The following is a 27,065-nucleotide window of genomic DNA, read 5'->3' on the forward strand; positions in this document are numbered from 1 at the left end:
AAACAACTACTTTGTATTCAGTGCTGCACAGTACAAACATATAAAGTCATTAACAAGAAAACAAGTATAAGGTCTTTCCTTTTGTTACAGAAAATTGGATCATTTGATACCGCCTGGAGAATTCAGATTATTTATAGGCATATAGTTTGTCAAGATGTGAAATTGATTTTAAAACCAAACTCTTTAAAAATCACTGGCAGACACATTAAGTTACTAAGAGCACAGGACTGTGCTAAGATACTAAAAAATAAATAACAAATAGAACCTCTGACTTCAGAACAAAGTTCACGGGGAGACAGACACACAGAAATTACAGAGAGGGAGAAAAACAATTCATTTTAGATGGAGAATGCTATGACTAGACTAACCCCTACTGCAACCCTAACAACAAAAGAAACCCTCCAATCTTCCAGTTGCTCAGGCTCAAAACTTCAGAATCATCTTTGAGTCTTCTCTTACTACAATATCTCATAGGTTCACAACATCCGGTTGGGTCACCTTCAAAATCTATCACCTACATGGCTACATGTTGGTCCAAGCCATTATCACCTCTACCTTGATTGCTGCATGAGCCTCCTAGCTCATCTTTCTGCATCCATCACGGCCTCTCTTCCCATGGTCTTTTCCCAACAAAGAAGCCAGAACAATCTTGTTAAAACTTATTTCTGCTCTGGTGACACTGTTCATATCATACATGCTTCTTAATTTTCTCTAGTTGTCCCCTCTCACTTCTCTAAGTCTTTACTCAAATGTAACTTCCAGAATAAGGCCTACCCTGCTATCCTATAAGAGAGTCCTGGACACACGGAAACAGACAGCTCTAGTGCCATGTGATGCAGATGGAAACCAGGATTTCTTGGGGACATTACATACATGCAAAAAAGTAGACAGAGTGCATGCAATCTACACAACTCTTGCTGTCCTCCTAATTAGGTTAGGTACAAATGATCTGCACATCCTGTGATTGGAGTTTCAGTAGCCTGCTCTACATAATGACTGGGTATAAAGGTTTTTATGTGAATATATAATAATACTAGAAGCCCCTGGTCATACATGCAACCTTGTTAGAAAAGGGAGCTTCTAGAGCTATTGGCTGGTTTCATCCCATGGAACTAGTTAACTAAGAACTGATGGTGGCCAGGCATGCTGTAATCCCAGAACTCTGGGAGGCAGAGGCAGGAGAATTACAAGTTCGAGCCTACCCTGGGCAGCTTAGTGACTTAGGGAGGCCCTACCTCAAAATAAAGAAAGGGTAGAAATGTAACTCAGTGTGAAGGCCCTGAATTCAATGCCTGGTACCAGAAACACACAAAAAGAGATGTACCAACTTAGCTTTCTGCTGTACTGCCAAGGGGAAGAAAAATGACCTTCCAGTTTTGTGTATAGCTCAATCAGCTTAGTTAAAATCCTAAACCATCCCTGAGCAATCATAAGCATCATGACCTTATTTTCCCAGAAGAGTCCTCAATTTTTAACACTGTATAATTATTTTGTAACCTATCATATACTTTTTCCACTAACATACACATTTCACAAGGGTAAAAACTTCTGTCTGTTGTGTTCATTGCTATATATCTCCAGCAGTTTCAACAGTGCTGGCCTTGAAGAGGTTCTAAATACTGAGATCTGCTGAGTGCATGAATGTGGGGACCTGTGAGGAAGTTACTGGTGAGGATGCAATCATTAAAGAAGAAATATAGAAAGTGCTTAGGTTAATTCAAGTATGCAGACCTGTGTCCTTTGAGGATGAAGGTCAAAGGGAGGTCGGGGGCTGGAGATTTAGTTCAGTGGTTCCGCTGCCTGCCTTGCAAGAGCAAGGTCCCAACTTTGATCCCTGTGTATCAAAAAAAAAAAAAAAAAAAGAAGAAGAAGAAGGAAATAACTAAAGGGAAAGGGGAAATTAGCTGGGAAAGGAAGAGTTTTGAATAGGGAAAAATCTGAGGCCACAAGTCAAGTCATACTGAAATTTTCGTGCTGAGTTCTGATAAACTGCAGTATATCCATGGGAGGGTTACTAAGATTGTAAGAGATGTGAAAAACATTTATTTGATAAGAGGTTTAATAATATTTAGAAAGGAAGGAAGGGAGAGGGAAGGGAGAGGGACAGAAGGAGAAGGGAAGAAAGGAGGGATGGAAGGAAGAGCCTGGAAGGGAGGAGAATGGAAGGGAAAGAGAAAAGGAGGTAGGTAAACAGGAAGGGAAAGAGCACATGTAATGAAAGGGCATCATAGTTCAGAGTGTTACATGCATTTTGAATTCATTTTGAGTATATTGTTTTTATAGTAGATTTTGAAATTATTATAGTGAGTACATACTGTACTTATTTCAAAGTACCTATGGTAAATAGCTATAGTAAGAGAAATTTCTGGATCAATAAAAGAAAAAACCAATTTTGTTCAAAATGTAAACATTTCATAGGGTAGTAAACATAAGGTCATTTGAGTGTTCAAGCAAAGGCTGATGATTATCTTTCAGGAGTGTTATAAAAGGTATTTATTTGTTTGTTTGGAAAATCCTGTACTAGCACTAGTAAGACTGGTAAGTTTGAGACACCCAGATATCAGAAGTATTCCTCTGGCAGTGCCACCTACTGTGGAGGCACTAGGCTACACTGGGTAACACTCAGGGTGTTTTGCTGTAGTGTTTGGTACAAATAGATAAATGTTAAATAAATAAAAGAGTTAATGAACTTGTGAATGAATGAAAGAAAATCATTTCACTTCCCAATGCTAAGAGGCACAGAAGAGAGTTGAAGACTTGCTACCATATGCAGACTTGGAATTCACTCTAAGTACAACAGTGGCACATATCATGAAGGTAGGGCTGTCAGCATTAACCTTCACAGCTAGGAGCCTGGAAAAAGTTTTAGGAAAGAAAATTGAGAATTTCTTGAATGTTTTCCAGTCAAGACTAGAAAAACTAGTCCTTGGATCGGGCCTGTCATATGAGGGCAGGACAGTCAATGAGAAAACATTATACACATCAGCAGCAAGGGGTCAGTTTTTAATATAGAATACAAGGTTTCTGAGAATGGACAGCATACAGGATGAGAAATGGGCTTTACATAAACCCTAGAAATGGTCAAATGCAGCTAAGATAACATTTCATATTGGGTAATAGTGCGGAATATATGCAAGTGGTGGCAGGAGCAGCAATAGTGGTGCCAGGAGCTAAAACATCCTACACTTCCCATATGCCAGACATCGTCCTAAGGACTTCACACCAACTCATAAGATGAGCATGAAATACTATGATACAGTGTTGTATGGTGAAATAAATTAGGGAAATACTAGAGAAACTGCCCCTTCCTAGAGCGGAATGTATCATTCAAGCAGTCTCTGTACATCTGTTTGACAAAGGAAACCTTTTCATGGTACTTCTTGCAGGGCTGGAGGTTCATGAAATACACCACTGACATCAATAATATAATGCATTTAAAATAGGCTTGGAACTATCATGTCCTATTAATCTCCAAATTGCTGAATATCAGGGAGCTTCTTAAATTCTTATATCCTGTATAAAATATTTCAGACCAAGGGCTGTGCAGGTATTCCTTGGAAAGCTACACTGGCCCCAAGTGCTTCTTCTCAAGAAGATAGTAAATTTCACTGTGGGAGAGCTGTAATCCACTGAAAACACCTTGCTGACTTACGGTACTATTTCTTGATAACTCTCATTAACTGTTTGTCTCACCCAATAATTAAAGTCATTATAGCTTCATTGAATCCAAAGAAATACTAAAATAAGGGTGGAAAATTTTGGAAAACAGTTTAAAATAAACGAACAAGATTGTTGTGGGTCTAAGAGTGCCCTTCCACAAAGATAAGTTCATTCAGTCTGTGAACATGTCTTACTTGAAAATAGGATCTTTGCAGATGTTAAGAGTCTCAAAATGACAAGTGTCTTTCTAAGAGAAAGAAAGGTGAGGTGAAGACCAAGCAGAGATTGGAGTGATGTAGCTACAAACCAAGAATACCATGGGTTTGCCAGCAGCCATGCAGCAGCTAGGAGACAGACAGAATGGAGTAAGCCTCACAGCCTCCAGAAGGAATTAACTTGGCCAACGCTGAATTTGAACTCCTGGACTCCAGAACCGTGAGAATAAATTTCTGTTGTTCTAAGGCACTTTGTGACAACTTTTAACAATAGTCCTAGGAAACTAATACAATAAAAGTAAAACTCATATGAAATTACTAGAATAAAATTAGATCTTATCAAGGCAAAATGACCAAGGAAAAGATGACATAAGACTGAGGATAAAATAATGAAAGCAGAAAATAAGAGAATGTAAATAGAGATATGTTGAATTAGGACTAAAAGCAAAACAATTGTGTACTTGAGGACTTGAATAAAATAAATAAATAAATATGGTCCCTTATTATACTGCAGTATAATTTATAAATAGTGATCCAGGAATTATCAGGATATTTCACAAATTACGAGGAATAAGCAAGCTGTATTAGGTTATATTTAGATAAATAAATGTGAATGATTCAAATTCTCCAAGTTTCTGTCAAAAACAACAGTTAAAAATAAAGCACAAGCACTCTGTCCATGGCTAATAGAACCACAGGGCCCCATGGACAGAAGAAAGAGACCACACCCAGACAGAGGCTGCCCCATTTCTGGCTCTGACGTCTACTTCTTCCTGTAAAGCCACAGGTATGCTTCCAAGGATCCTTTGTCAGGTTTTGAAAACTTGCTATAATATTTGCCATTGCACCAAAAAGAATGTGCTAATCTATGTTTTGCTTTCAAATCCACTCATCTTTCCGTATTAACTACACTTAGCACTCCAATGCTTGCTATGCTTTCTGTGGGACTTAGTTTCTGACTCCACTCATTTAGCACTTTCTGAGTACCTATTTTATGCAAGGCATATACAAAATATAGTTGAAAATTAGAAGTAAGGATATATCAGAAAAAATAATATATAAACAACTATAATTCTCAAATTACTAGATCCTTTGTAAACTAAGAAATGAAATATTAATGATTCATAAAAATCTACCTTCAAGAAGACCACTCTCCTTGACACCAACCATCTATTGAAACAATGAGTGTCTTCAGGGATCTAAACATGTGCACAGTACTGAATGCCTTCTCCTCTACATCTGTTCTCGCTCTTGTTTGCTGGTCAATGGTTTTACCAGCGCCAGTTGCCCAAGGCAAGTACTTGTGTATCATACTTGTACCAGTTTTACCTCGACTCTTTAGTCCAACCAATTCAACCCCTAGAATATATTCAAATCTCCCCATTGTCTTTTTCTACAGTGACTACTGAGCTCTTGTCCAAACTACCCTCTATAGACATTGGTGGGGCCTACTCACTCTTTTCTGCCCCTCCCTCACCCTCTAGCCTCTCTTCACAAAGCAGTCAGAGATCCTTTAAAAGTGTGTCTTAGTCACTTTCTTCTTGCTGAGACAAAATACCCAACACCCACAAGTTAAAGGCGAGGAGGTGTATCTTGGCTCGTGGTTACAGTCTGCTCACTCCAGGGCAGAGCATTATGGGAAAGGCCTGGCAGAGGAGGAGAGCTACTCACTTCCCGGCTGTTGAGAAGCAGAGAGTGAAAGGAGGAACTGGGGAGGGAGACAGACCCCTCCAAGCCAGGCCCAGTGACTCCCCTCCTCCATCCAGACTCTACCTCTAACAGGACATTTAGCTATGAACTCATCAGTCTATTCCACCGATGAGTGTAGAGCCCCCGTGATCCAATCACCTGCCCAAAGCCCCGCCTATGAGTGCATAAGGCTTTGGAGAGACATCTACATATAATTCCTAACAGTGTAAATAGGTCGTGTCATTTTCTACTTATACATTCTCACCACAAATACAAACGTCGAAATCTATGCACTGTGCTGCAGACACACTAAGCCCCGTTCAATTCCCCGAAGTTCTTTCCTGGTTTTGAGCCTTCGCGCAAGCTACTTCACTGTGTAGCTTCACTATCGCTCCCCACCCCACAGCCTGCCATGTTCATACATCCTGTAAGTTTAGCCTGAGTCACATTTTTTCAAAGAGACTTCCTATGACCCTAGAAGGTAAGTGAGGCCTCCTGTCACACACTTGCACTTATGCTTTGGCTTCACTAGGTCCATCGCATTTGTGATTACCTATGAGTCTATGTTTCATGTCTGTTTCTCCTCACCACATGGTCTGTCATATTCACTATTAAAACTCCAGGATCTAGCATAGGGCCTGGCATACAGAAAATGTTCAATAAAGAAACGAGTGAACAAGCAAATGCAAGGAGGTCATGCTGAAGAACAAAAGGCTTTAAATATGATCTCAGCACACGTTGTGTTCTTCATGCCCCCATGTCAGTGGCCAAGTCCACCTGCATTTGGAGCAGGTGAAAAGGAGATGTTGCCACTTTCCTCCAGTTCTTGAGACACAGCCAGCAGATGGGAGGACCTCCACGTGTAAAACTTTTACTCTGAAATAATTCACACTTAAAGAAGAGGACCGAGAGTGGCACAAAGAATTTCCATATATTCCATTCAGATCCCCAAATGTTAACATTTTATCATGTTTACTTTATAAATCACTGTTTTTTTCCTGAGCCAATGGAGAATAAATTACAGACACAATCCTCTTTACTGATAAATTCTTCAGTGTGTTTCCTAAAAACAGAATTCTCTTATATAACCATTGTAAAACTATCAAAAGCAAAAAATCTCACTGATACAGTATTGTCACTTAATCTAGAGAACGTACTTAAAATTTTAGAATTGTCCCCATTCATGTCCTTTATAGCAGCATAAATATATATCTGAGATACAAAATATGTTTAGACTGTATATGTGTGCTCTGTCTCCTCCTCCCTGCTCCTCATTCATAATTCCATCCGACATCACACTATAGGTAGCTGTTGTGTCTTTTAGTCTTTTAAAATCTAAAACAGTTCCAGTCTTTATCTTTAATTACCTTGGCTTCTATAAAGAATACAGGCTGATTACTTGTAGGATGCTTTCAATTGCCATTTGTCTGATGTTTCTTCATGATTACATTTAAGCTATGGGGGCAGGACTGTTACCACAGTGGGGTGAGGTCCCCCTCAGAGCATTCTGTTGGGAAGTACATGGTATTTATTTGTCCCACCACTGGTGATGTTGCTATTCTTTCTTTTATGATCAATTATTTCCTAGAAATGTTATGCTCTGTGTTCATTAATGTGGACTCCAATTTTAATAAATTTCTCTTTACATCTTATTTTTCATGTGCATGGAGATTTATCATAATTTCATCTTATTTACAAATTACAAAATGGTTGGTAATTGTCCCAAGAACATTCTAACCTAGACTAGTCCTGAAGTAAGCAATCTCTACAATGCCTCAAGACTTTCTTCTCCAAGGTGACTATATGATTTAAAAATAAGAATGATAAATAGCCTGTTTCAGAAGTTGGAGTTCCATTCTCAATCTGTATCCAGAATACAGGATGGGTCTGGGGTTGCCCTGGGCTGCTCTTTATGCTTCAAGACTTCCCAGTAATAGAGACACTGTAATAGAGACATCAGTGCTCTCAATCCAATCCAGTATCCCAAAGTAATACTGTTTGGTAAAAGTATGCTACTTTCAACAATTGTCTAAGCTCTGTTAGATGATATTTACCAGCACACTCAAAGTTATGAAACAGAGGTAAGGCCTACAAAGACATCAGACATAATCTTTCTATACAGAATATGCAGCATTTCCTCCTGCCACGTGCAGGGAGACTACATGCATAAAAGCAGAAACAGTGTTTTCTTTAATGAATAATCCTGAAGCAAGGGTTGGTATAAAATAATAAAGGCATACTTCAAAAATCATAAAAGCAAAGATATAAATTGTTATAAGAGCTGCAATTAGTAAATTTACTCAAGTCTTAGAAATACAGGGAAGCATGTGCTGTTAGAAGAGTAACATTAGTAGCAAAAGTAGGGGTGGTAGAGTGAGTGTACAAGCACTATTGTAAATGCTTTATCTGTGGTACTTTATTTAATTCTCAGGACCACCTTAATACTTTTCCTATCTTACACAAATTTAACAGAAGGTAAATCACTGGGATAGCACCATGGTTTTGATCAGAGATTAGAATTCTACTTTGTGGTAATGGATGAATAATCTGGGAGAGTTAACCACTGGACAATTATTGCTGACTGACCAACGATTTTACTTCTCACTTTTTTCAGGTCACCCTGTAAATGAGATCTTCCCTGGTCATTTTATATAAAATGTTGAACCCCTCTCACCCAGATTTGCCTGAGTCTCCCTGATGAACAAAGACAAAATTTAGTATGTATCAGTCAAATTTTAAATGAATGAATTGCTTTCACTTCTTGATTATAAAAGGGCAATAGTGTTGCGACTTAAGTTGCCAGAGTCTTTTAAAAAGATTGAGTGGGGATGTTTGAATTCATGACACTGTTGAAAATTTTGCCTGTAGCTAGGATGGATATTCATAACCATTATGTTGGCTATGCTTAAAAAAAAAAAACAATAAGTCTTTTTCTAGTTGCTAAAAAAAAGTTTGAGCTTATACTTAAACAATACAGACAAAATTTTAAAACAGGCAACTCCGTTACTGGACAATATTCTCTGAGCACTCACACACGCCAACCACCAAAGAAGCACCTGGCGTGAACCAGGCAGTGAAATACATGCGAGGGTCCAAAGCCTTCCTGTGTAATCCAGGATATCCACCCTTTCTCTTTACCCTACGTGCTCCAGAACTAATCAAACACCTCAAACGGGACTCGGTGTAACTGACCTCCTTGGAAACTTGTCCTGCTGCTGGGAAGGCAAAGAAAAAACAGTTGAAAATTACAGGTTTCGTGCAGGGAGAAGAAGTCATAACTTGGGGAGATTTTTAAGAAATTTGTAAGCAAACTGTTTTATAAGAAAAGCTTTCCTTTTGGAATGAGTAAAAATTGTAGCCTATTTGAGAATCTAAGAGAATTAGGCAATTTTAGGCTAAAAAACATAAAATTTTAAGTTTTTAAAGTTTCAACATAAAGCGTGTTCTTACTACTTTCACTCCCTAGGCTTGGGCATATGTCACTGATCACTAGAAAAATAGCTATTAAATTATTCACGTTTTTAAAAAACCACCTGTCATTTGATGCGACAAATAACTTGCATATTTTCTTATATTTAAGTATATGAAATTTTACTGATGTTGCTGGAACCCTGAGCATTACTCCTTTCCCTTTTAGTGTCTGTTTTTGGGGAAAAATGAAGTTATACTAAATTGATGCAAATTCTTTTTTTCAAATACCTCTAGATCTTCCAATTTTGCTTAGGCTAAAGATTCTAAGAGTAATAAAAATGTTTTCAATTCTCCTCTAAAACAGATTTTTAAAAAAGATATCAAAATAAGGGAATGAAATCACACTTCCTTTACAACATGTTTTCATCACAATATTCTCTTTACACGCTATAACCAGCTCTAGGAAGATTATATGACATTAAAAAGTGAGGAAAAATAAAAATTTTGACTTAGATTCATACTCAAACTATGATATGATTTCGTTTAGGTGCTAATTTTTTTGTGACTAGTTTTTACCCTTGCTTATTTTGAAAGAAACTGGCTACAGTATAGTTTTAGAAATATTGTTATCCCAGAAAATACGTTAGTCATTTCAAAGTTTTGAAAGTAGTCATTGTAATAGGATCATAAGCAAACTTGGGGTAATAGGCTAAGAAGGAGAGTTGTGAGTCAGTTTTGCTTAAATACTATCATTCAAACAATACTGTGACCACAAGCATTATGTATAAATTTAAAAGTCTGGCTAACTTAAAAAGCAGGGGAAAATATAATCTTTACATATGAACATATTCTTTATGTTTATAATAGATATTTTAATTCAAACATAATTTTTACTTTGGCACAAAAACCTACAATTAGACATGTTCATAAACCTGTTGGTCCCTCTGATTCTGTTTTGCTCGAGAAAAAAAGTCCTTGTTCAATGCATTAGCATATTAATTGGTTATATTTCAAAGTCTGGAATAAAGATGTTTAATGTTATTTTGCCTCCAACCCTTAAGTGACAGCAAATCGTATTCTCAATTACAATACTCACAGCTGTTGCCTGCTCTATTACTCCTCTGTCCAGCTGAATGTTCTGGCTCCTTGTATGGAAACTGCAGAGTAGTATCTAAGGTTCTGAACCCTTCTTTAAGAGAATGATGCTTGTAATATTCCACAAGTTCCTTCAGGGAAAAGAATAAAAGTTTATTTTTGATAAAGATACTTTTGTTATCACATAATTATATATAATGTAAGGATAACGGTGAATGGTCATTTGTCTCTGCTGTCTGAATGTACCTGACACCCACCAAGAAGTTGTCCTTTGATACTCAGGACATTTATAATGTGAGTTTCTCCCTGTTCTTCATGGATACAGAACATCCTGTCAGTCTCCAGTCAGATGTGGTAAATAAAAAAACAAAACAAAACTAAACTATACCTCAATTTCAGAGTAGTAATTATTGTTCTTACTTATGAAATACTTGCCTTTCTAAACAAAAAATAAAAGGAACAGCTGCTTGCTTAATACATAGCAATTTCTAGTTTCCTGCAATTTTTTTCAACATGGCTAAAAAACAAACGTGATGCTAAATGTACTTTTCTATGGTAAACAAAAGTTAGCAAAGCATATTGCTTCGACATTGTTTCTGGTTTATGATGAGGTGTCTGTGTCCATCATAGCTCTGACTATCACCTGGTACTCACAGAGGTCAATAATATGGTTCTTATTAATTTTTATTTAGTTTGCCTTAAATATATCCAAGCCTAATGTCATAATCACCCCTCATCCTCAGAATAAAACTTCATGAAATTTCTTTTCACATTTGCTTCATAAATTCTGCACAAATATGAATCTCTCTACTATAAACTGAAATTTAAAAAATAATTCATAATGGAAAATGCATCTTATTATGCATAAAATTTCTCATAAATATTTGAAATGAAAATAAAAGCAAAATCATTGTAACCTAATTATTGAGCACTTCTCTTGAAGCATTTCTTTAAAAATATTGTGGAAAAGCAACTCATTTCATCTAAAAACCACACTGTCAAGTCAACTTGATACCTCCATTCAATGATTGTGTTCAAAGTTTCCAGAACAGATGAATTGGGCCAAAAATCATCCAAAAGAAGAAAAAGAGAATAACCAAGGGTTTATTATTTATGAACAAACCCAGATATCCCATCCCCCTGGCAGTGGGCCTGCTGCTGCTGCTCTTTGTGGGACGCTGAAGAACCAGGGGTAACCAAGAAGGCTCAGTGAAGGCCCACCAGGGTTGAGGCTGTGGCTCCTCTCCATCCCCACCAGGGACCAAGGTGAGAGCCTGAGGACAGTCTGGGCACAGTGGCCTCTGCAGCCCTCAGGAGATGGAACTGCTTGGGACTCACCTCTGACGGACCTGTGCCCCTTCTTCCCCCAGCCAGCAGGGAGAGGACCTGGTGGATTCCCTGTTACTTTGTTATTTGGGGTCCACCCTCTTGCCTCAGTTTCCCTCCTATCACATGCTTCTTAGAGGCCCAACTCCCAGGCCCAGTGCTGGCATGTTTAGGAGACATTAACAATTAATGTTGATCTAAAAAAAAAATGTTGTGGACTGCATTGTGTTGGGACTGTCAGGAGTCACAAAGATTATGAAGATAAGGTTCCTGCTCAACAGAAGTTCTCATTCTAGAAAGGAAAGTGAAGGATCTCTCATTAAAAAGCTTCTGCACAGCAAGGGAAACCACCAACAGTGTGAAGAGACAGCCCACAGTGTGGGAAAAAATTTTTACCAGCTGTTCCTCGGACAAAAGTCTACTATCTAGAATATATAAAGAACTAAAAAAAAAAAAATTAGACCTCCCAAATTTAACAATCCAATCCAAAAATGGGCATCTGCAATGAACAGACATTTCTCAGACAAAGAAATAGAAATTGCAAATAAATATATGAAAAAATGTTCAACATCACTTGGTCATTAGAGAGATGCAAATGAAAACAACACTGAGATTCCACCTCACTCCAGAAAGAACGGCTGCTACCATGAAATCAACCAATAATAAATGCTGGCGGGCTGTGGGGAGAAAGGAACCCTGCTCCACTGCTGGTGGGGGTGAAGACTGATGCAAGCACTGTGGGAATCAGTATGGAGATACCTCAAAGAACTAGGATTAGAGGTCCCATTTGACCCAACTATTTCCTTACTGGGTATCTTCCCAAAATAATTAAAAGAATCATACCACAGTGATATGTGTGTACTAATGTTCACAACAGCACAGTTTGTAATAGCAAAAACTTGGAAACAGCCCAATTGCCCATCAACTGGAGACTGGATAAAGAAAATGTGTTTTTTAAAATATAAAATGGAGTACTACTCAGCCATAATGAATGAGAAATTACATTTATAGCTAAATGGATGCACACTGAGGCCATACGCTTAAGTGAAATAAATAGGACACACGTGTAAATACCAAATAGTTTCTCTGGTGTGAGAAACTGAAAGTGTAAATAAGGATCAAAATGTATAATAGATAATGTAAAATAGGAAGAAAAGGTGCAAAGGGGAAGGAGAAGTGGGAGAGGTAGGGGAAAGAAAGGAAGGAAATGGAATTAATATGAGAAAATGAAAAAATGGAAACAAAACCTTTGTAAATAAGGAGGGATGGAGGGGCTGAAGGGAGGGCAGGAGAATGGGGAAAAAGGAAGAATCAAGATATATTGTGTGAAGGTACAAATCTCCAACGATGAATGTCATTATATTGTATACCTAAAATGTACTAATAAAATTAATTTAAAAATAAAAGAAAGAAGGTGAAGGGTTGTTAAGACTTCAAAGGCACGCAAGAGATTGTGCTTTGGCATCTCCATTAGGGAGCGCAAGAGAAGGTTTCAGGGCCAAAGTAGCTTGACTTAATCTGAAGAACATGTAAAATTTCAATAGCCAGGAATGGTGGAAAGTTTGTTTTAGGAGGCGTAGTCAGGCTGGGAAAAAGACAAAAATGTAAAAAAGTAAAAATCATCTGCATAAACTAAAGCAGTATGGTTTGTCTAACCATCGGATAAAGCAAATAGATTGTTTTGAATCACTACACCTGTAAAATGGGGATAACAAGCCATTCGCAGACTATAATACAGAGCACATACTGTGCCTGATAGGATGAATAATCATAACCGCTACAATTACTACAATTATCTGAAGTGCTGGGCCCTTACATGGCTTCTCATAATCCTTAGCCAGGAACCTTATGAGATAGGCCTCATCCCTGTGGATGCTCAGATCTCAGGCTAATTGATGTGTGTAAGGTCACACAGCCAAGAGCTAGCTCCAAAATCCATGGCTTTAATTACATGATATCATTAACAACTAGTACCTGGGAAATGTACACAAACACACACACACACACACACACACACAGGAGCCAAGGGAAACAGTGTCTGTTAGTTGCCCATGACATGCCAGGAACTTTGTTTTCTTAGACTGAAGATGTTAGGGTTTTACATATATTATCCAACTTTTAAAAAGTATTTCTTCTTTACTTCCTTGGACCTAGATAATGGGGGTACTTTCTGAAGCATAGGAATGTAGAATCTGACCAACTTTAAAAACAAAGACAAAAAACCCAAACACTAGCCTAGACAGAAGTTTGTATTTTCAAAATGGCTTCAAGGATCAGAATACAGCATTTGTATTATGCTGATTTTTAAAAGACGTAGTTTGCAAAGGCTAGGTTAGGAATTAAATGGTACTTAATGACCAATATGGCTATTAATATTTTTTAAAGAATTTTATAAGGTCTCTGGAAGAATGTACATGTACATATTATGCTGTTGATAGAAATGAAATTAAAGAGTTTTTCTCTTAGTCTTGATACTTAAATTCCTTGAAATGCGTTACTTTCTTTGGCAATATGTAAATTAGCCTAAAAGAAATGACGTGCCAATAGCTTTAACTTCAATTTAATTTCATTGAAAGTCATACAAATTTTGTTGGGAATTATAATTAATTAATGTTTATGTGAAGTTGGCTAGAAACTTCACTAAAGATTATACTGCAAAATTTGGTCATCATTTAATACTCCTCCCCCTCAAATTTTATAGAAGAAAAAAGTTATTTTTCCAAAACCTAGGGTTATGTAGCCTAGTAAACTGCAAAACACTAACACTCCACTAAGCATGGAAGATAATTTAGCTCCATTTTTACAGTCTTATGAGGGTATATCTTTCTGCATGTTTCAACGTAGAATTAAATAGTGCCACCATGGATCTTTTCCAATTTATGTCTTTATGCTTTCTGTATTTTAGTCTAATCCACTTCTGTTTTAGCAGTCATTGACCTTCAGGTACAACAAGTAAATAAGAAGACTCTAAACAAAAGAAATCGCTAAGCTTTCCTTATCTCACACTGACACAGCAGTGTCAACAATTCAAGTCTCTCAGAAAAATAATGAGTGAGAGCTAGTCATTCCAATTACCTAGGAAACCAGCAATGGAGATGGTTTATAAACAGCATTTGGACATGGATTGTCTGGCATACATGAAAATTAGAACAAAATTAATGCCTTGTAATCTGGACACAGAAATTCATTTAGGATTTGAATTTAATGACTAAGAAAAACAAAAATTTTGATTAACTAAGCTATGGAAACCCAAGGGAAAAAAGTCTGGTCCCAAACACCTAAGGCCAATCTTCTCTTTGAGAAGCTGGAGAATTTAAAAAAAATCTCCAGTATTTGCTTGTGTTTTACATCCTTTCCAGATAAAAATTTAATTCCTGGCCCTGTTCTGATTCAGAGGTAGAAAATCTAACTTTAACATCAGTGATTAGCAGGCTACTGAATGATTCTTAAGAAACAATTTAAACCCACAAAGCATAACGACTTGTAATGGAAACTGTGTTATTTGATAGCAACAATAAAAAAAGGCATCTCCTAGAGGTTGTATGCTTCTGATTTTAAAGAGCCCCTTCTTTCCTTCCAAAGGGACCAGTTGTGAGATATGAGCCACTCTTTTGACAGAGAGAGTATCCATGTGGTGTTTTCCTGCCCTGGTCCGAAGGACAGGACTATTGTGAGGTTCTTGGCATATAGGTATTCACTAGTTTGTAAGCTTTCTTAGATCAATTGAATCCTTTCTGGATTCTCTAAAAACACAGTGATTTTATGTAGAAAAGACTCAATAAAAATGTGTTCAATAATTGATCAGGAACAAAAAAATGATGAAGAACTGCCTCTTCATCACTTTAATAGTTATTTACCAAATCTGACAGAGGGTTTTTCTGATACTGAGATTTTTCAGCTCCTTGTCATTCTTTGTTTTCATGATGAAATATATTTGCTAATGCTTTCTGGTTTCACTGTAGTTTTGATGTTAATTCCCCTCCTTTGAGCCCACTAAAGTAAGGCTTTCCTACAAGATTCCTAGATATGAAGGGGGGAAATGTACATGCATCTGTAACATTTCGGAGATTTTACCTATATTTTATAAGGGGAGCTTATTTGAGGACTGAGATAGGTACTTTTAATTCCCTCTCCAGAACACAGTGCAAAAACCTTAATATGGTCTGGTACAAATGATTTGAATCAGGGTTTGATTGCTTTTACTATAATCACAGCTTTATATACAGACAGAAACTCAAGAATCTGTCTACCAGTCCAGGTCACTGTGGTATTTCTGGCTTTTCACATCTAACCCTTGCTGCTAAAGAACTTCCTTCAGCTGAATCAAGGTGACACAAAGCTAAACTGATTGGCACTTTCCAGTGGCTATTCTTTTCATCCTCTCCACTCATCTCCTCTAATGGGAGTTCCTTTCACTGCTTTCAAAGCCCAAAGGGCTGGAAGTCATCTTTGGCCCTGTGGTGTTTTTAGAAGTGCCATATTAACTATAATACTGTGGGGCAGCCTCATTACCACCCAAGGAAGTTCTTCTGTAGGTGAAAGCTCAAACTGGCATGTCTTGCAGAGATATGCAGAGTCTCTGAGCGTGCTGTCACTGTGTCTCAGTTGTGCCTGTTGTTCATTATTTGAGCGTCCACTTGCCACCTCTCTCCTAGGTTTTCATTTTATGAGGAAACTCCTCTGGCTCAGTTCTCTCCACACAGCCTGCTTGTGCCAATGGAACATAAGTTACTTCCAGCAGGGAGAATGCCTGGATCTTGGTTTCCACAGAGTTTACACTTTCCAGGATCTGGCCAATGTGATATTTATGTCCACAGAGGTTTCCTTCATTTCCTTTCAATTCATTTTTTAAAAATCACAGATCCTTATCTTGAAACAGTGCTCAGTTTTTAGATAAGGCATTCAACCTGGTCTCTCTTGTAAGGCTTTCTTACACTCAGTTTTAACTTTAATGTTAACATCTTCAAAGTGTTTTCTGGAAAGATGCAGTATGTATCTTTTGATTGATGTTTCAATCAATGAGTGGTCCTTCCCAATGTTACTCAAACTACTTAGCAGCTGCAAATGCATCTTGTGTTTTATATCCAAATTCTTCATTACCTCAAAAAATACCAAACTCGAGAAACAGATATGAAATCACCTTAAAGAAAATACGATTTTTTTCTTATTATTAGCAATGCATATGAGATATATTAATCATATGACATATACAGATTATTCTTGTATACTAATAAAACTATTGAACTATAACTTTTTCTTATTAACTGACACCCACAGTTTGTTCAGATTGTCCTTTTAAAAATATTTGTTTCATTAGTACATGTGTGTAGTATTTAATGTTTACATTCTTTGTGTGGAGTTGGTGCCTATACATAATACATCCCAATTCCTTTTTTCATGCTCTTTACACTCCCTCCTTCTCTATCCAACCATCTCTTTAAAAGATTACAGGAGTTAATCAAGTAATTTTTGTTCATTTGAAGCAATCTATATAACTGTACTATTCCCACTTAAATATAAAATTTCTATTAAATAGTGACTGGTGTGGGAAAAATGTAGTCTTATTATTCTTAATCATCCAAGGTATGAAAAACTTTTCACTTTGACTTCCTATTGCATTTTAATGAAATGAACCTAAACATGAGAGGCATTTTGTTAATTACAACTCTTTGTGTCATAACTTATGACACTTTCCTCTGGCCAAGTGAGGAGATAAAAGCGAAAGAAGGAAGAACAAAAGGCATATTAAAAACTTGCAGTGCATCATCAAATATAAGCTGGAACCCATACAGATAACTGAAAGTTCATATTTGAATTTGTCATTGCACCAAGGATCAATAGTATAGAATCTAAAGTATGAACTATACTTACAAACCTAGTTTACAATGAAAAATGATTCAGACAACATAAAACTTACTTGGAGTTTGTCAAGTTAGAATTTTTAGGATTTTAGTACAAAATTACACTATGATTATATTTAAATAAATATTCAATGAGCAAAGTGTCCAAGAAACTATAAAATTTAACTGGCCTTTGTAACAAGAAAAAATAGGGCTCATAGAGTGAACAGAAAAAATCAATACTTACCATTAAACTTTTAAATTTTCTATTTTCTGCAATGTGAAAAAAGCCATCTCTTGTTAAAATCTTGATATGCTTTGCTTCATTATTGTACCTGTGGGCCATGAATAACTTTTGAATATAAATGTGTTTTTAATCAGTAGAAATCAATGATTACCAGAGGGCATGCCCCAATAACATTATAGGAATTAATTCTGAAGACAAAATATATATCTATGCCAATATAATGGCGTCAGCTAATTAACAAAATATATTTTCTAGATTAGTTGAAGAAACAACCAATATTTGAACTGAGATGGAGGTTGGATTTCACTAATCATTATGGTTAATTTACTTAGTAAGTTCATTTTGAGGAGGCAAAAAGAATAAGACAATCTAGTAATTTATACTCTTAGAATTTACTAGAAATGTACACACATCAAGTCGACAAAATATAATGTTATGAAAGAAATCTAATATGCCAATTAGCAGCCTACAACACATACTACTGTTTTCTAACAGATATTTCCAAGTATTAATGAACTGTCTGGATAGATGCATTATTTCTGTTGCAATTAGAACCTCGGTTTTCAACTTCAGTGTTATGCATGTCAGATGGTCTACGCAATTATGAAAACAGGAAATCTATTTCTGTAAAAGTACTTGTCCTACTTACTTAATGCTAATTGCATATTCTCCTGACTCTTTGGTCCTGTGTCTCACAAGGTAAGTACTATTTACCCTATTAATAAGTTCAGTCTCTGCCTGCAATCTTTCCATTGCTCCAGCATACCTGTAAGAAACACAGAAAACTTCAATAATACACTTGAAAGACAAGAGAAGCTAATACATATCTGTCAAGATTATAATTTAGTGGCAGATTTGGGCTGTTTTTACTAATTGCATTTCTTTAAAAAATTCAGATAAAAAGTCTTTTGATATGTCCAAACACAAATGTTTTACAAAGCTAATAGCAAAGTGAACAATGCCTAATACATAATAGGTATTCAGTAAATATTTACCAAACAAATAAATGAGACAAAGGAGTCAGTAGTTGTTGCATCAGAAAGATGTTGAGTATTTAGGGACAATTAGGGAAAGACTTACAGGAGGGATCACCCTGCCTAACACACACACACACACACACACACACACACACACACACACACACACACTTCCCCTTTTTATGTATATTATGAAATCACCTTTGAGCATCTTTTTAAAAATCTAGTAACAACCGAAATTATTTAAAATAATTATTGCTTGGATATAAGATTCATTCTTATAGTCTACAATTTTGCTAACCAATTTTCTTAAGAAATCAGAAGTAATGAAACATTTTTTAAAAGGTTTTTTTCTTTCAAAACCATAATTCAGGGCTGGAGATTTAGCTCAGTGGTTCCAATGCCTGCAAGTGCAAGCAACAGAGTTTGATTCCTGGTACCAAAAACAAACAAACAAACAAAAAACAACCATAATTCAGTTCTCCCTGGATTATGAGGCTCTTAAACATACACAAATGCCATAAGAATAACTGTCATAATTAAGGACCCAAATTCAATATGAAATTATTTTGAATGACCACTCACATCAAATACAGGCATAACATTTACTGGAAGAACATATCATAGTATTTAGAGAACAGAAGTTACAGGAAAAAACTTATTTGGATTGGCTCTCTTTTGAAGCCACTCATGTTTTAAAATTCCAGAAAATGCTGGGGATTTAGCTCAGTGGTTCCGGCGCCTGCCTCACAAGCGCAAGGTCCCGAGTTCAATCCCTGGTACCAAAAAAAATAAATAAAATTCCAGAAAATTCTCTGACTCACATATACAAATATGTAACTCATTGTAAATATCTACGGCTAATCTACACTACTTTAAAAGTATATAGTAGGCATTAATTAGAAATTTATTGAGGGACAGCATGGTAGGTTTCCATCAAGTACAAAGGAAGAGCTAAGGACATTTTATGCTGATGCTACTCTGGACTAAAAACACATTTATAACAACCCATGAACCATTAGGGTCTAGTAGGATCTGATTCCTGCTTACCTCTACAACTTCATCTTTCACAATATCCTTCCACTCTAGTCTTTAGCTTTCTTTCAAATTCCACAATTCATTAAGTTCTTTTTCTTTCCAATGCTAAGGATTGAACCCAGCGCCTCAAGCATGCTATGCAAAAACTCTGCCACTGAGCTATATCTCCAGCCCCATAAGCTCCTTCTGATCACACTGTCTCCTCACAGATTGCAGTCTTGTCTGGAAACACATCCTCTATTAATGCAATTCCTTCTCATCACTCAGGTTTAGCGAGTCTTCTTGACCGTCCCATCTAAAGAAAGTTGTCCTTCATTTTGTACCTTCCACTCCATTATTCTTTTTACCACAACCCTATTGTCACAATTAGGACAAAGTGTATGTATATTTATCAAAATAGAACAAAAACACAGTCTAAAAAGAAAAGCCATACTCTAATCATTATAATAAAAAGCACTCCATCATACGAGCATTCTACTCCAACCCTTATTCCAAATATTTACTTATTTTTTATTAATACTTGCATATTATAAAATGTTTTTATACTATATTTCTTATTTTATCAATTCTAGACATAAGGAAGTAAAATTTTTCTCCTAACACTAGTACTCACTCCTTCATAGTGCTACTGTTCATTCTTGTCTTTTACAACCTTCACAAACACAAACCATCATCTGGCCCAATTTTAGCATGTTATCACATTGAAAGAACATCTGATCTTCAAAAAACTAGTTTTTGTTTGCTCAAGCTCTTTTTTTCTATCACATCACAAGTTCTTTCCAAATAAACTCCCCAACAATGCGATTCTCAACATCACATACTTTCACCTGTTAATATTTTACACTGCAGCCATTCCTCACATGCCCTTTGCGCTCTCCTTCTAGTTGATCCTGCCTGCCCTCCTATACTGCTGAACTTGAGATTTTCTTTTTTTTCTTTTGCTCCTCTTTCCTGGACTTAGCATCTTCCTCTTCCTTAGTTTACTAGCTCATCTTTTGGTTTTCTGTACATGGATACATGAGATGTAATATTCTAAAGGCATACTTTTATGAAAATATTTCATTTTACCTAACACTCAACTCATAGTACAGCTGGATATAGAATTCTAAGAAATTATTTTGTCTCTCAAATATTAAGGCATTGCTCCACTGCCTTCTAATTTCCATTCAATGCCATTCATAGTTCAGACTATTTAGTTGTAAACTGATTTTTTCTTCTTGGGAAACCTCTAGATTTTTTCTGTTCTTTGTATTGCCCTATAGTCTCTATAGAATATATTCTATATTCACCCCAAATTCCATGATAATGTGCTTTTTTATATTATTCTGTGTCTTCAGTAGTATTTCTAATTCAGAAATATAGGTCCTTCAGAACTGAGGAAAAAATTGTACTACTTCTTTGATAATTACTGCCTTCACTTTTCTCTTTCTAGAGTTCCTACTGGTAGAATGTGTACTTCCTGGATCAACAGTCCACTCTGTATACCTTTTCTCCCAATATTATCTATATCTTTGGTTTAAAAAAAACTCATTATTTTTCAACTCTTGTATAATACTTAATATATAAGAGCTCATTCTTATTCTGATTGTTCCTTTTATAAAATATCCAGCTCACTTACAACAATATGTTATCTTCTCTTAACTTTGAAACTGTACATAAAAGGATTTTTTTTTTTAAATCTGCTCTCTTTAATGTCTATTTTCAAGTTTCTTTTTTCCACTTTATTTCTTATATATTTTAAGGCTTTCCTCAACTGTCTAGTTATCCTTGTTATTGGCTCATATTTAAGAAAGAGGCATCTGAATAATTATTAGAAGTTGCATGTGTGGGTACAATGGTAGACCACTAGGTAGGAGCCTGATCATTTGGCAAGAACCTGACAACTTGGCTGGATAACATCCAAATGTGAAAGTTTTAGTTGTTGCTGTTTTTTCCTTCTGAGCCTATGTTGTTTATTTAGACAAAATTCTTCAAATTCCTAGCTGGATACAAGGAAAGGTGTTATATGTATGTGAGGCTATCACAGGACTGGAAGTGAGCCATATAATGGGACTGGAGAGCACTGTCTTTCAGTAGGGAGATCTTCCTTAATTCCACCCGTGTTTTCAGTATGCCATTTCCCTATCCTCCAACATCTGGGCCCTGAGTACTTCCGTTTTGTCATATAATATACCTTCTAACTCCAGCGTCTCCTGCAAGGCACAAAAAATCAAGCTGCTGACTACCTGGAGAATGGGATGAGCCTTTGGCATGGATTTCTGTTCTACATACAGATTTCCAAATACTTCCCCAGTTTTGAAATAGTTGCCTTTTGAAATTCTAAAACATAAACTATTGAAAACAATCACTTTGATTTTACATTTTATTTTATGGCCTATATGACAGACACAATTTATTTTATGTGAAGAACCTCCTTTTAAATGGGGAAATAATAAAGAGAAAATATAGTTGGTGGTACATATTCAACTTCTCAATGATTTGAGAATAATCATGCTATTATTCAGTGTGATTTTCTCTAAACAGTTTAGTATATCTAAAATTGATGGTTCCATTTTCTGGTGTAGTTGATCATTTTGTTCCCTAGCAGAAGACATTTCACATGAAACTGTCTTCTTAGTTTGAATAAACTATCCAGGTTAGTCAAAAGAGGGAAAAAAAGTAATTTTAAAACTCCGCCATGAAATATCTTTACTGCTTCCCATTTTTAAGGCTCTTCCTTTGTCTCAACATCTTGACTTTTTACCATTATGAATAATACTATTTTAACTGGTCATATTTTCAATAGAATTTCCCATATTGCCAAAGGCACCTTTTAAAACAGGGTACAAAATCCATCCTTTTGTGCCCTGACTGCTTCCTAGGTACTTGACGAGCTCATTTCATAAATCCATGTGGTTTGGAGCATCAGTATTTATCTCTAAAATCAAGACCCTTGTAACAATAAAGCCTAGTTACATGAAAAACAGAAAGAGGAAAGAGAAGGAATCCAATCACTATACTTTATGATTTTTATCAAGTTGTTATTTTTTTAGTCTGATTGTCCAAATTTAATTCCTGTCAAGACTATAGTTTTAAATTCCACAGAAACTAGGACCTCAAAATGGTCTTATGTCAAGTAAAAAATGTAGCAAGGACTCCCAGTTCTATAACAAACCTGCTACAATTTCTTGAGCAAGCTCAGTGCTGAGGCCCAGAGGGATATAGCAGAAAGGAGAGGTAATGACTATGAAGGTAGAAGTGACTCCAGAGATAGTGAGAGGGTATAAGGGTGAAAAATTCCATACTTTGGGCAACTGATTCCTAGTCACTGAAAAGTTAGCCTGGTGTTTTGTATATTTTGATCACAGAAAAGAAAATAACCAAATAATTTTTAAAATATCTGACAACTCCGGTGGTATCTACATTTGTTGTTTTTTTAAAAATTAATTTTATTGGTACATTTGAGATATACAATATAATGACATTCATCATTGGAAATTTTCACCTTTACATAATCCATCTTGGTTATTTTTTTCCCATTCCCTTGTCTTCCTTCAACCCCTCCACCCCTCCCTATCTACAAAGACTTTTCCATTTTTTTTCTCATATTAAATACATTTGAAATTAAATTACAATATATACTCTCAGGATACTTTATTTATATTTGTATCCTCATCTTTGATTTGTATGCACGTGCTTAAATATCAGGAACACATTCAGTCATTTTAGTCATTTTAAGAGGAATCAAACACAAATTCAAGGAAACAAATATAAATGAATAATATGCCAGGTTTTTTGATTTGGGGGGCAGTACAGCACTGCGCAGATGGTATAACCTGGAATCCTGGCTACCACTCACAAACTGCATGGCCTTAATCTTTTTTTCCTCATCTGTAATAATAATAATAGTGTGTTTCAACAGTCTTCCTAACATAAACGTTAGGGAAACAAAATGAAACATGTAATACACTAAACACATCCTACATAATCAATATGTATTAGTTATTTTGATATGGGGGTGGTTATAACTATTCTGGAACCTAAACATAATTTTTATAGTTGAAGATATCTAAAAAATAATAATCACCCTCTGCTAACATTTTTGGCTGTTAATTATATTGCCAGCCTCCAAATGGAAAGTGCATTCCACCTAGACCCATACAGACATGGATATATTGCACTGCTTCCACATTACAAGTTGTAAATTTCAGTTTTAGAACCTACTATCCTCATGAGCTAATTTTTAGTTTTAAATAATGGAATCACATTATTGTATTTCTGCTTAATGACATTTATCTTTCTGTATACATGATACATATGTGCCTATGTCCCATTTCTTTCTGTGGCTGTTATATAAACTTATAGTTTATAATGAAGTACACTCATATGCACAAGCACACACCCACACACCACTCTCTGATAAAGATACAGAAAGGTCAGCAATATATGGATTCATTATAGTGTTTTGTTACATCCGAAAATACCTTCAGCCAGGACAAATGGAAGTGGAACATGGTTTATTACTAAGGCGTCCCAGAGCTAAGGATATGGTATTTCAACTTAGCTACATAAACATTTTTAATACTTACCAGGGTTGGCAAGAATAATCTACTGGTTTGGGCACCTAAAATATAAAAAGGTGAAAATAGATTAAGTTTACTTAAGGGAAGCTTTAGAAATCAATCATTAATTCAGTTCAGCTGACTCAGCTCTGTAAAACCCTAAGTACCAGAGTCCCGGAACTATCCATTGGTAATTCTGTACAGAATGAATCATAGCATATGTCAGATAAGTAGAAAATAATTCATTTCACTTTAATTCATTCTTTCATTCATTTTACTGCCACTCTACCTCCAAGGGAGGAGATAGCAGGAAAATACAAACTAGAAACTTTCAATATTTACTATCAAGGCAATTTAATCTTATCACAGAAAACTAAAATGAAAATGTTATTAAGGAAATCAAATAGCACTTCACTTTCCCAAGACACTGGAAAAATATGCAAAATAAACAATATACACTGGGTGTAGACTGAATCATATAACACAAATTCTAAACTCTGTTTTTAAAAAATCTCCCAACTGGAAAACCTTTTATTTGGGAAAATATCCATTTTCCCTTTTCTCATATAGAGCTTTGCACAAGAGAAAAACGTTACACTTTCTAAGCATATAAAGAAAGAAAATTTCTTCTAGCTGCTGGCAACTAAAAAAGAACAAAGTCAAAAAAGATATACTAGTATTCATAAAATAACAAAATACATACTACAGAGAAGGGGATAATTGTAACTTCCTCAGACAAGATGAGGTATAAATTTTCTTGTGTTAAGAAATTTTTCATGAGTTATCTAAGTCTTTTACATATACATTCCATAGTATTTCTAAGCCTTTGTATGTTGGTTGATTAAAAATTCTATTACCTTTACTTTTAATAGTAAACTATAGCATTTCAGAGATCTGGTCAATAGAAATATGTCTGCAGATATGCCAGTTTTCATAACAGATTGATACAATTTTGTTCTTCCAGAGTTATATATTGAAAAATAATGTTCTGGCCAGAACATTCCTATAGCTATTAATATTTAAATATTTTTAATCTATGAGTTATATTTTTAATAGCAACACTTTGTAAAATCATGATACACAGCAATTATTGAAGATAAAATACCCATTAAATTCTGCAAATTTTTCATATCATTTTATTTTTGCAAATATAAACTGATCTTCAACATTTCCCCTTTTGATAAGATATACATGGTTTCTGAACTGAAAAAGAAAAATAATCTTTCCTCTTTCCCTTGTCTCTACCACTCCATGGAGGTGGGGGGAGGGGGGGAGGACAGAGGGGAGAGAGGAGAGAGACGGAAGGAGAGAGGGAGAGAGAGGGAGACAGAGGGAGGGAGAGAGAGACAGAGAGAGGCAGGCAGAGAGAGAGAAACTGGCGCTGTGGAGTCCTTTGACTGCTACAGACCTAGAATGTTTAAGGGCCACATATAACTCTGCAGTGGAAGAGATAACAGGCTGTTCCAGCCTGAAGTGTTCTACTGGAGCTTTCCCTCTCTTCAGTGAGCATATTTTGATATGTGAAGATCCAAGACTACTTTCTTGTCCATGATCCCCATAACTAGAGCGAGGTCCTATTCTCTTCTGTCATGGGCCCTCCCCATTTCTCTTCTGTGTACTTTGGGTCCTTGTCTTGATAGATGCTTCGTATTTAAGACTATGGATAAGTTCCTTCTGGGTCCTCTCAGCTTTTATACTTAATTTATTGCCTAATGCCATTTTCTGTCTTCTCTGTAGGCAGTTTGTGTCATTAAATTTCTGCTACAGACAAATAGTTCTTAAAAAAAAATCTTATTGAATATATAGCTCACATGATATGTTATTCCTGAGTACATCATATAAAGTTAGGAGAGACAATTAGAAATGATCTTTCTCTGTTTTGCTAGAAGTGTCATTTAGGAGAGTTAAACTTTAAACTGATAGCAATTTTCTTCTCTTAAAACATTCAAAATATTCTTCCTATTTCAAATATTATAATTTCATGTTCCAGAATCTCCATTTGGTTCTTTTTTTATAGTTCCTATTCCTCTGCTAAGGCTTTTAGTCTATTTACTCATGATGATCACCACTTTTCTTACAGTTACAGTAGTTGCATTTTAAAATCTTTTCCTGCTAATTCCATCATGTAGATCATTTCAAGGTAGATCTCCATCAATTGCTTTTCCTTTTCAGTATGATTCATATTTTTCTATTTCCTTGTACAGTGAGTAATTCTGGATTGTATCTGAAATAATTTGAATGATATACTATTATTCAAATTGAAATGCTGGATTCTGTTCTACTACAAAGAATGTGGTTTTTCTTAAAGCAGGTATCTAACCTAGCTGAACTTTAACTCTAGAGTCTACACCTCTTGTGTTAAGTGACTGATAAATTCTCAGTTTAGTTCTTTCAGTGTAGCTAAGCAGTTCAGAATTTCATCGTTTACCAAAGGCTTGGGCAAAGTTTATATATGGAACTTGAGGTTCCTCTCTTGTTCCTTCCTTCCTATGATTTCCTATCTCCCTTTCCAGTTGCTGTGCTTGCTGCAGACTCCATATTCTGGTTCTTCAGGCCAAAAGTATCACATGGTTTCGATATGAATTCCACCCATTCAGAATGCTACGACCTAGTCCCTGCCCTCAAGTTAGCTATAAACCAGGAAACTCAATTAATGCCCTCCTCCAATTGTCTGCTCTTCCTAGCCAGTGCCTTCACAGATACTTTTATTTTTATATTGTGTCCAAAGCTTACAGCTGTTATCTGTGGAAGGTTTAGTGTAATAGGAGCTAATTGAAATTTTCCAGAAGTAGAAACTTGTTGCTTCCATTACTGCTGCTTTTAGTTATGTATCTGATCATGAACTCTTTACAGGCACTCTTTTACTCTTAGGTTGGTTTTAATGTCCTGAAGTTTCATTAAGATGTGTCAAGATGTTGATTAATTTTAATAGACTTTTTTATTCTTTTTTTTACTTTTTTATTCTTAATTTTATCATAGACTCTGGAAAGAAATCAGTCATTACTTATTTGAATATCTGCTTTGGC

The 27,065-nt window shown here is 35.8% G+C and overlaps 1 protein-coding gene across 7 annotated transcripts in view; it reads right to left on the reverse strand.

Annotated features, from left to right (window-relative positions):
* Positions 1-27,065, reverse strand: part of Vav3 (vav guanine nucleotide exchange factor 3) — a 443,712-nt gene that overhangs the window by 38,835 nt on the left and 377,812 nt on the right. For all 7 annotated transcript variants that reach the window (XM_087213208.1, XM_004853591.4, XM_013075550.3 and 4 more), the window contains 4 exons: positions 24,067-24,101; positions 18,133-18,249; positions 17,484-17,571; positions 10,072-10,201 (listed from right to left, as the gene is read on the reverse strand). In XM_087213208.1, coding sequence (XP_087069334.1) covers positions 10,072-10,201; positions 17,484-17,571; positions 18,133-18,249; positions 24,067-24,101 — 370 coding nt within the window. The remainder of the gene's footprint in view (positions 1-10,071; positions 10,202-17,483; positions 17,572-18,132; positions 18,250-24,066; positions 24,102-27,065) is intronic.

Source organism: Heterocephalus glaber, unplaced genomic scaffold, assembly GCF_053883595.1.
Source record: "Heterocephalus glaber isolate CG9 unplaced genomic scaffold, H.glaber_assembly_v1.0 deba00001442, whole genome shotgun sequence".
Classification (NCBI taxonomy): domain Eukaryota; kingdom Metazoa; phylum Chordata; class Mammalia; order Rodentia; family Bathyergidae; genus Heterocephalus; species Heterocephalus glaber.